An 11,460-nucleotide genomic window follows, 5' to 3' on the forward strand; every position below is an offset into this window, starting at 1 on the left:
GTTGTTTAAAATAGAAATGCATGTGATTGTCCTGAAACAATATATCCAAGTTTGCTATGGAATCATGGAAACACCCTGATATGTTTTTGGCAAAGTGTTGTTGTAAGACTTGGGAGTATTTTTGATTTTCTCAGCCTTGTTCTGCAACATCAGAGCCCATATAGCGATGTAAATGTCAAGACACTGCAGTTATGTCCTCTTAAAGTTCTGTTGCAGGAAACCTGTATGGAGTAAATTTGGACTTTGGTTGCAAATGGGCTAGGTGTTTTAACCAGTGCCTGGAAAAGCATGACAGCAATGAATTAAGGTCAAATGTGTATTCCAAAATAACTTTTAAAATAAAGTACAATTGATGCTATTATTAAAATCCTTCTTCACATAACTGCAGCTTAGTTATCGTAATCTGACTAGTTAAAAAAAGAAAAAAAAAAATAAAGCAGAGGTGCATTAATTGCAGTCTAAGTTAAAGATTTCTTTGAAACATCGTATGGATATGTCACAGTCACTGCTTGGCTAGTGCCATTCTTCAGCCAAAAGCACATTTACTTGTGAGCTGAGTTCCTGGGCATCACCGCTAGAAGCTACTTACAGTCAATCCTGGAACAGGAAGAATTCTGCTTAGACTGCATTAGCATTTTCCCCTCAATGCTTTATTTTATTTTATTTTATACACTGAGAGTATATTTTTTAAATGAGTGAAGGTCCCCCAACCCCATCATCTCCGCAGCTAGATGTTCTGTGGAGGACAAAACAAAGCAGCATGCTAAGTACACACTGGAAATTTACAGTGATCTGACTTGCCATGTAGATAATTTCCTTCTTTAAACAAATACAAATGATGCATGCTCAGACGGCATCAGAAGTTGCTAACATGCTGCAATCCTTCTTACACTGTAATTTTTCCAGGCAGCTAAAATAAAACTGTTGCTCAGCTCTGGCAGAGCATTTTGGCATGTATTTTACTGTAGTAGATGACACAACACCTAGATTCAAGGGACAGTGAAAATGGCTATAAGTGAACGTCCTTTCCAACCCTAACTATCCTATGATTCTATGATTTTATGTTCTGACCTTAACCAAGGTATGAAGATACTCACAAAAGATGCTTTTTACATTTTGTAAGTATTTGAGAGTATTAAGAGGTGAACTCAATGCAATCACAATTCTTGTTTCATCATGTGAAATCCTTTTGAAAATCTGTTTTCAATTCACATTTATTTTGTTCTGAAAAAAAATTCTTCCCCTTTAATTTAAACTATTTCTTTATAGAAAATGCCAGAATTGTTACCTAATATTTTACAATATTAGTTCTGTTAAATATGAATGAACAATACTTCTATTTTTTGCTAGCAGTGCTTTGAGAGTTTTACCAGCATTTAAGATTCATCCTTCATTTTAAATCTGCCAGGGCTATGTGCTGTACATCCGTGGTAAGGAGTGTTTTATATACTCTACACCATTTTCCTATTATATTATATGACTAATACTTTTGTTTTGTTTTGTTTTGTTTCCCCAGGCTACATATCCAAACAGAATGGTGAGCCAAAGTCTCAGCACAAGGGACAGAAAGTCAGCACATACTCCCACCGAGGACCCTTTTAGATACTCAACAAGCAACCAGGCAATGGCCTATGAAAGCAAGAGCTGTCAGCTGTCTAATTTGTGTCTGAGCAGCCTCCTAAAAGAGAATGAGATCGTGGAAGTCATCAAGCATACTAGAGGCACATACGAAACCCTCACTTCAGAGGTCACTCAGAATGGTTTGGCCACCATGGCACCAAGTACAGCAAAGCCAGCATCCAAGGCAGACAGCTACCCAGTGTTCTCAGGAACTCCAAAAGACCAAACTGCTGTACCTCGGCAGCATACCACTTTCACAGGGAGACTTGGACAGCCTCCAAGGGGACCCATCTCTTTACACATGTACAGCAGAAAAAATGTTTTCCTCCACCACAATTTACACACAGCAGAGCTACAGACTTTAGGTCAACAAGATGGGTAACGAGAGTTGTTTAAAGAGGAACATAAGCTCACCTAGAACTCAGTCTTCAGTTCTGATCTGCTGCTACTTCCACCTGAAAAAAAATAAAGTGAAAAATTAATGTTGTCTGTAGGTTCTATACTTTCCCATCAGGGACTGTGGCAAAAGGGTGAATTTTAATTAAATAGTTAAATTAAATTAAAAAAGTTAAATAACTAGTTTAACTTGTCATGCAAAAGTCACCATGGGTATAAAAAATGGGACCATTTGGCTGGCATTTCTAGTCCAATATTGAGTAATTTATTTTTTTGTTTTCCTCTATAAGCCACTATCTTTTCCTGAATTTCTAGAAGGTGATCTTAAATAATACTGTGTATGTTTAATAATGTTACTGTTAAAGTAGATGTGAGGAATGAATAGATAAGTAATTAGTAAACCCTCTTGGATTTCATAGAGACTAGGAAAATAAGGAGTCAGAAATCTTTGAGGACCCTCTTTTTACGCTTTTTTTTTTAATAAAATGAAATTTGCTCACTTGTAGAGGTGTGTTACCACCTCCTGCTGTATGTATTTTATGAATGCCTCATGTCACAAGTAGAGGAAGTGACTGATTTTCTAACAGCAAGGTTCATAGAGGCTCACCAGGTATTTAAGTCGGTAGTTCAGTAACTGGGTTCCAAACTGAGCATATCAGCTTGGTTCCTCAACCTTCCCTCCCCTCTCCCCACCTTTATTTAACTATATTTGTTTGAGTATTTTTGTTCTATGAGGACATGTTAAGTTGTGGTGGTGTTTGTGCTTTACAGGCACTGTATCAGTCATGACACAATGTGAAGTTCTATGCTATGATGTAATGCATCATGTATTTTACTTCCCAAACCAAAAAATGGGTGAAAGACTAAAGAGAAATTGTCTTATTACCCAGTTCCAATTACCAATTAGTTATAATTTCTGTAGATCATACCATCTGCACAACCTGACTTATACCAACTCAGCCCATTTGCTTGTCTTGGCATATCACGCACAAGTGAGCTGAATCTAATGCTACCTGACGTGCAGCATGCTTGTCTCACAGCAATATGAAATCATCTGGTCACACCATAGAACCTGTAGACTTGTCAGTAGCAAAAGATCCTGTTTTCCCCTTTCAGAGGGCTTGAAAACGGGAATCTCAAGTCAAGTTACTCGAGACATGTGGCATATACTAAACATGACACTTAGTTTATAACCTTACTAATGGAGGGTAATCTGAATGATAATAGGACATATAGTTAATAGTTTATAAATAATCCTGCACATTTAAGTACAATTGGGGCAGATCTGAGACGAGACACCTCTCTATTTAACTGGTGATTAATATGAAAGACAAGGGTGCAGCACATTCTCACACAAGGAAGCAAATCAGTGTGACTTAACTGAGGTAGCATATAATGGAAAATGAAGCTTCTGTAGCCACTAAAAATGTTGTAGCATGTAAAAGGTAAGTCACTGTCGTGGTTTCAGCATATGCCACATAGTTACATAGGGCATATAAAATGAATTAATGCTACAAATTTTATCTGATTAACTACCTAATATTCAGATTAATACAAGCACTGATTAGATTAATAAAAAAAAATAGACTATGAGCTTGGCAGATATTCTGCAAAGCCATTTAAGCAACCTGCATTTTCAGGATTCTATTTATTGAGATTAGGTTAGTGTAAATTTTATGACATTATCTGATGTTGAAGAGAGCAAGTTTTGTCTAAATGTTCTGTAGTGATAATTTTGGGTATCCAGAGCTGGACACAGAAGAATCAAGACAAACATTTGCCAAACTCCTTTGTGTTTGTGTGTGTGTTGCTACTGCCAAAACAGAACATGCAAAAATTGCAAACAGAGCTTGACTGATTCAACTATGGGTGTTCAAGACTCCCAGTCCTGCATTGAAACTCATAGTTTAAAGTCTACCAAAAAGATAAAAATACTAGTAACAGAATTCGTCTACTAAGAATCATGTGTTCTGAGCAATCTCTTAACGTCATGGTAGATTGAAAGGACCGTTGGTTCTTAGTAACAATGCAAGTCTTGATCATCTCAAGATTTGATGTGTGCAATTATATTTCAGATCTGTAAATAAATTAACATACACTGTAATCAAGGAATTTTTTTTTTCCGGGATACAAATGTACTATACTACATTAACCCCCCCCCCAAAAAAAAAAAAAAAACCAAAAACCAACAAAACCAACAAACAAACAAAAACAAAAAAAACAGAAAAAAACCCTCTTCAATTTTAACTTATGTTCTATATCTGTTGTTTTGGTTGGTCTTTTTTTTCCTGGAAAAATGGACCTTTGGATTACACTTTATTAAAAAAAAAAAAATCCATCTATACATTTCAAAAAGAACATTTTAAATGCTACTATTTTCTTGGAGAATCTTTTATAAAGCTGAATCTTAAACTGGGGAAAACAGTTCAGTTAAAGTAAGGGATATTTTTAAAAATGTCATCTTGAAGCTGTTTTGTATCAGTATTTTCAGCACTGTTATATTATTTGTAATACTAAGTGTAAATCTCACCCAGAGAAGGGTATTAGCCACATGTTAATGTACAGTACGGCAGTAACTGTAAAACAGAGGTGCTTTCTTTGATCCTCTTCTGTATATAGTAAATCATAAAGTAACAGCATGCAGACATTCTTGCAGTGAATTGATTCCTTTGTACTAAAAATCTCTAGTTTTTTAAGAGTTCCATGTATAAAATGATTTATACATTTCTCCAAGGCTGTACATATCCAAAGACATGACAGCGGGGGAAAAGGCACCTTTTATTTTTTCCACAGATATACCTTTTTTCCATTTTTTATGTGTTTCTGTATCACAAAGCATAACTAGAATTTCTACTGAAAATTACTTCTTATTAATTCCATATCTTTAAGTGTGTAAGAGAACATCTTAAGGAGGAGGAAGTCCCCAAAGAAAAGCTGTTTTTATTTGAAGCAATGCCTCATTATTTGAAGCAATCACTTGGCAAAACATTAGATCTGTGCCCTAAATATTTTTTTGTAATTTAATAGAGCCACACCTGAAATGGTATATCATCTCTGGACTTATCTTTACTTCCTCTACTAGAGTGCTTCTACAGGATTTGTTTATAAGATAAAATAACATGCTAGGGCGAGCCCTGGTCATAAATTATTGAGAAGGAAGGAAAGCACCTGTCCAGTAATGTTCTTATTTTGGCTTTCAGAGCAGTGGGAAGGGTTTTTTTGGTATACCTTGTGCACACAAATGAAGTTCAAGCTGTCTGCTTGTGCATGCTTGGAGGGAGAAGTCTTATAACAAAACTCTCCCCTGTTTAGGCTATTTAGCAGTATCTGAAAGCATCAAGCAACATAAATTTCTGCCACCTTTTCAAGACAGGCAGACCCTCAATGCATAAAATGAAACAGCCAGAATAGATTGTTTTTTCTCCATCTATACTGTTATATTTAACTTTATTGCTTTTCATTCCAAAATACGTACATCCACCTAAATGTTAGAAGGGCTTTCCTTTATTTGTCTTTTTTCTGAAAATTTTGACAGAGAGTATATCCAGACTAGGATGTTCACATGAGATTTGGATAAGCATTTGGATAAGCAGCTTACCTAGGCTGCTCATGTTTGTCCTCTCAGTTCATTGCAGTCACTGCCTAAATATTGGCGTTTTTCCTTTTCCTAAAAGCCAGTTTGGAAGTAGTGATTTCTGTCTGTGCTTATTTGTTGTATACTGTTAAATACACAGTATACTCTGCAAAATAATCAAAATAGGCTATTACAAATCAGTACTGTGGTTTATATGCTATAACTGTTCTGGCATATTTCCACAGGTTTAATTGGTATGACATTGACTTCAATTTGACTATACTGTGTTAAATCACTTGACTATTGGGATTGGCCTTTAATCCAACTAGCCTCAGTTTATGCCTAGATCTCTGAATTCGGAAATCTTTCCTGGTTTACAAAACAGACAAGAAAATATTTGACCTAGCAAAAATGCCAGTTCACAATCTATAATGAATGTACTTGGGGTTTGTTTGTTTTGGTTTTTTTACTTCCTTCACATTCAAAAGCAAAAATAACCCCTGCAAAACTCTTTATACATCTATGTAGGTCATAAATGAAGTCCAGTGGAATAACAGTGACCTCTAACACAAATTTGAAAGAAATACCTGGAGCAAAAAATCCATGGGAGTATGTTTACAGACATTTGTAGTGGTTTGAAAGCATAACTTATGTATCTGAGCACATTAATGAAATATATCCTATGACATCTTTTCTTCCACTCTCGCTAATGATGATTTCTTTTCTGGAGGAGAATTTGCTGTTTAAAGCTTGTTCCAGGTGAAGTAGGCATTATAGAGTGAGAAAGTACATTGAAAGTAACAGTAGAGGTCTTCTCGCAGCTTGGAGAAACACACAGCATTATTTCCAGGATTTTAATGTTCTTCAGTCAGCAAGAAGTTAGCAGAGATCCCTCAGGAAAACATACTCAGATCATGCAGGCCATGGCTGCCTTTAAATGGAGTTTAGTCTAATGTCTTATGTAAGGCACTTCTAAGATCATTTGGAAATTTCAGCAGATGCAGAATGTATCTTGCTGATTTATTTATTTATTTATTTAGATGAAAATGCCATGTGCTGTTTTTAACCTAGTAAATTCTGTTTGGGTCTTGCTTCCTCACTGATGATTTGTCCAGGCTGTGAGAGTGTATCCACTGTGATGCATATTTTACTAACACTATCTAACAAAAAAAAAAAAAAAAAGAGAAAAAAATACCTTAATTGGTATGAATTTCCTATAAATCTGAGATTCTCAATAGCTATGACTGTCACTTCCATTTTGTACAGCTGTGAAATGCTTTTGGATTTGCCATTTTTGTTACTTTCATTAGCAGCAAATCATTACCCTAGTTATGTTTTGGGTTTGGGTATTTTTTCCCCTCAAACTGTACTTGAAACACACAGGGAGGACTGTTGAGGATTTCTGCAGAAGTAATCCTGGTCCTATGAAAGCAGGGCAACAGTAAGTTTACCTGAAGGTATCTGTATGATTCCCAGGGATGGAAAACCTATTCTGATTGATCTTAACTATGAAAGATTTGTGAAAATCTGATAAATATCTGTTGGTTTTCCAAATCCATATAGAGATTATAGAGCAGAAAATACTCCACTGTGAAGATTTTTCTAGTGCACAAATAATACCTCCTTATATTTTGCATTGTGACCCTCGCTCTTGTGTCTCTAGATTTCAGAAACATTCTCTTCAGGTATAAACTTGTGCTGACTATGTAGACAGGTTGCACCACGGTGTCCTTTCTGCTTTAAGAAGGCCCACTGGATTTTTTTAATATCTGATTATCAAAATATTGAGTATTTTCTCTCAGAACTGTTGTGCTACTGCTAAAGTAGTATGCACTACATTCATAGAAAAAAAAACCCACTCCCTAACTGAAGGCTTCAACTCTATTGGTGAGTTGTCATTACAGCTGGTTTACATATACCCCAAAAGACTGCCAAACTTAATTAAGCACCTATATAAACAAATATATTGCCTGATTTGATCCTGCTTTTATCACACTGAAAAAGACGTTGTTCTAAATGTATATGGATATAAACAGTAGTAGTAGAATTTTAATTTGTTTTTTATTTTCCATTATGTTGAAGCACTTTATATGAGGGCTTAATATGAACTACAAATTAGCTTGTGTTCTTTTTCTTACCTAAACTGGATTTCAACAGGGTTTTAAATTCTCTGCTTAACTTTAAGCATGTGAATAATCCCATCAAAGTAAAACAATCAAATCCTGCTTCTTTGAAAAGATAATAAAAAATAATATTTTTTCTAACAATTTCATTCATGTTTGTTGTTTGAAACTTATGATATATAAAAAGTATTTTTACTTAATCTACATATAAATACTCTTCAAAAACTCCAGAGAAGTAGAAAAGATAAAAAACAGCCTTCTGCTCAAGTCCCTTCTCCAGCAATACCATCAGCCTTTGTTTTCTGAATTATTAATTTAAAGAAAAAAATCTTCCTATTTCTTTCCCATGGTTAAGAGTGTGAAAAAAAAAAAAAAATGTTTTTGTACATACTCTACAGATTTTGTGTACGGATGATCAATATTATAGGGAGAATATAAGCAGTCAAAGTCCTTAATCAGTGATGTATCTGATGTTGTTTAAGCAAGAGGGTCAACAGTATATAAAAGTATATGTAAATGAAGAATAGATGTTTTGTAGCTGGGAAAAATCTAATGGAAGGGTAATGGGAGACAGACTGATAGCTCTTTTTCTGTTGCGGGGGTGGTTGTGCCTAGCCTTTTTCTGTGAAATACGCTGAAGTAATATTTAAAAAATAAATCTCTTGGAACAACAAGAAATGAGATAAAATGATCACATAACACCATAAAACATGGATAAGGGTACTTCAGTATTTTGATAAAACAGCATCTGAGTGAACGTACATCTTTTTATTACCATGGTAGTATCTTTGTCTGAAGGATAAGTGAAACAACACAATTGCATTGTAACAGAAATAATTCAGACAAAAAAAAAAAAAAAAAAGATTGTATCTCTGAAGCCTTGCACTTTGTGTAGTCATTTCTGACTATCTGAAGTAGGCTTGTAGAATTGTATTTCATGCAGCATGGTAATGCCCTTATGCAACGTATTGGCATACTCTAAACAATATGGAAACATTGAAGAGAGTCATGACCCAGAACCTACATTGAGCTGCATTTAGTTTATAGGGTCATGGGTTTGATTTTCCTTTCCAATGAAGGACAACGGTTCTTATGAGAAAACTTTTGCATAAATATCTCCAAAAACAGTTTGGCCTATGTGAAATTCAAACTGATTTAAAATTAGGCCAACTTTATTTTTAAATAGTACATATTCTTTAATTCTGCTAATGGCCATTAGAGTGCTTTAGGCTTTTTTTTTTTTTTTTTTTAAACTGAATTGTTCTCCTTTATGTATTAAAATTGGACATCATATCTGATAGTTTTCTTATTGTGTACTTTTTCATGAGTACCTTGCTGGCTTTTTTTTTAAACTACTGACCACTATAAATATTGAAGGGCCAGTAAGTCATTATGTTTTGTATTATATAATGCTAAACATCCATTTAATTTCAATAACAGTACACTGCACTGTTATATACTATTGAAAGCAATTTTTAAAATGTGATTGGCAATACCATACAGATTACTTGAATTAGAAGCTTTAAAAGAGTAACAACGATGAGAAAAGGAGGAAAATAATACTCACTTGAAGATTAAGTTTAAATAATGCACTTGAAGATTAAGTTTAAATAATGCACTGTTGAAGATTATTGAAAAGAGTAAGTTGTACACAAGACAATGGAAATCTTTTTCACTGAACGTAGGATTTTGGGATTTAATTGATATAGATGGTAACTTAAATTTAAAACAAAAGATATTAGAATATTTTTTCTAAGAGATAACACACTTAAACATAACACAAAAAACACTTAAAGATAACACAAGGTACCTTACTTCCAGATATGTTCCAAAAAGAAACCTCTAAGATATATCTAGGTTCTGATTGGCATTTTAGTGGTTTTACCCTACAAAGCCATAAATTAATTAAATTCTTTTTCTTATTTAACAGGCAAATATTATTTAATATTTTAAAATGTTCCAGGCATAATCCTTACCTTTGATTTTATTATCACAGTACCCCATTTTTTTAATTGTTTTGAGGTTTTGTGATGTGTGCAATAAGAACCTGATTGTTTCAAATTCAGTCTTTGTGCACTGATTGAAAAAAAATACTTAGCCTTTGGAGACAAATGCTGTTGTCTTTGAAGAATATCAAGCAGCATTATGTTGGGTTTTTTAATCAGATTAACTGATTTCTGTGGGTTACTTTGAAGAGTTATGACAGTTCATAAAACAGTACTATGGAATTCTATTGGTATTATTTAATTGACATTTGCTCATATTTCTAGTTGGCATATTTTATTTTTACTTTTGATGGAAAAATTAAATATTATTTTTGAATATGTAACAGAATTTTGATTTTAAACTTTGCTGTAGAGGTGCATATTCAGATACTTCCATATTTGAAGTGGACATAAAGGGCTCTTACACTTTTTCTTTCCTTTCTGCCAAAAGAGAATTGGTTAATAAAAATCCTATGTTATTCTATGAGCCTGTGTTGTTTTTTTCTTTGAAATATCTTACATTTCTTTGACTTTTGTTCATAATTTTTTGGTGAAATACATGTTGTACTGTAATAAACACAAATACTTCTATGACAATGCTATTAGCAATCTGTCAAAATCAAGATGTATTATTTTTTTCCTAGGTTCTTTAGTCACTTGGTGAGAACTGTATATTGAAGCTATTTGATACTGTGCTAATTATTAAGTATAAACACCTCTTCAGAACTCATAGAATGGTTTGGGTTGGAGGGAACCTTCAAGATCATCTAGTTCCAACCACCCTGCTATGGGCAGGGACACCCTCCACTAAGCCAGATTGCTCAAAGCCCCATCCAGCCTGGCCTTGAACACTTCTAGTGATGGGGTAGCCACAGCTTCTCTGAGAAACCTGTTCCAGTATCTCACCACCCTCATAATGAAGAATTTCTTCCTTATATCTAATCTAAATCTACCCTCTTCCAGTTTAAAACCATTCCCCCTTGTCCTATCACTACATACCCTTGTAAAAAGTCCCTGTCCAGATTTCTCACAGGCCCCGTTTAGGTGTTAGAAGACTTTAATAAGGTGTCCTTCTGTTCTCCAGGCTGAATAGCCTAACTGTCTCAGCCTGTCTTCATAGGAGAGGTGCTCTAGCCCTCTCATCATCTTCACAGCCACCGTCTGGAGGCACTTGAGCAGGTCCACATCTTCTTGTGTCAGTGGCTCCAGAGCTGAACACAGTACTCCAGGTGGGGTCTCACAAGAGTGAAGCAGAGGGGGAGAATCACCTCACTCAACCTGCTGGTCATGCTACTTCTGATGCAGCCCAGCATACGGTTGGCTTTCTGGGCTGCAAGCATACATTGCCAGATCATGCTGAGCTTCTCGTCAACCAACACCCCCAAGTCCTTCTCCTCAGGGCTGCTCTCAATCCATTCTCCAGCACCCTGTAGTTGTACTTTGGATTGCCCTGACCCAGGTGCAAGTCGTTGCACTTGGCATTGTTGAACTTTAGGATGTTTGCACTGACCCATCTCTTAGGCCTGTCAAGGTACCTCTGGATGGCATCCCTTCCATTCCAGTGTGTCAACCACACCACACAGCTTGGTGTCATTGGCAAAGGTTGAGGGTGCACTCGATCCCTCTGTCCATGTCACCAGTAAAGATGTTAAACAGTGCCGGTTCCTCTGCGGAACACCACCCATCACTGATCTCCACTTGGACCTTGAGCCAAATGTGACCATCCAGCCAATTCCTTATTCCCTGAGTGGTCCATCTGTCA

The 11,460-nt window shown here is 35.4% G+C and overlaps 1 protein-coding gene across 4 annotated transcripts in view; it reads left to right on the forward strand.

The window, feature by feature from the left end:
* Positions 1–10,185, forward strand: part of CCSER1 (coiled-coil serine rich protein 1) — a 684,293-nt gene extending 674,108 nt beyond the window's left edge. For 3 of the 4 annotated variants that reach the window (XM_030492379.1, XM_030492381.1, XM_030492380.1), the window contains one exon: positions 1,517–10,185. In XM_030492379.1, the coding sequence (XP_030348239.1) occupies positions 1,517–2,002 (486 nt within the window). In that variant the 3' untranslated portion in view covers positions 2,003–10,185. The remainder of the gene's footprint in view (positions 1–1,516) is intronic. The other variant, XM_030492382.2, reaches the window with a different exon arrangement.
* Positions 10,186–11,460: the final 1,275 nt, after the last annotated feature.

The sequence above is a fragment of the Strigops habroptila genome, chromosome 7, assembly GCF_004027225.2.
Source record: "Strigops habroptila isolate Jane chromosome 7, bStrHab1.2.pri, whole genome shotgun sequence".
NCBI lineage: Eukaryota > Metazoa > Chordata > Aves > Psittaciformes > Psittacidae > Strigops > Strigops habroptila.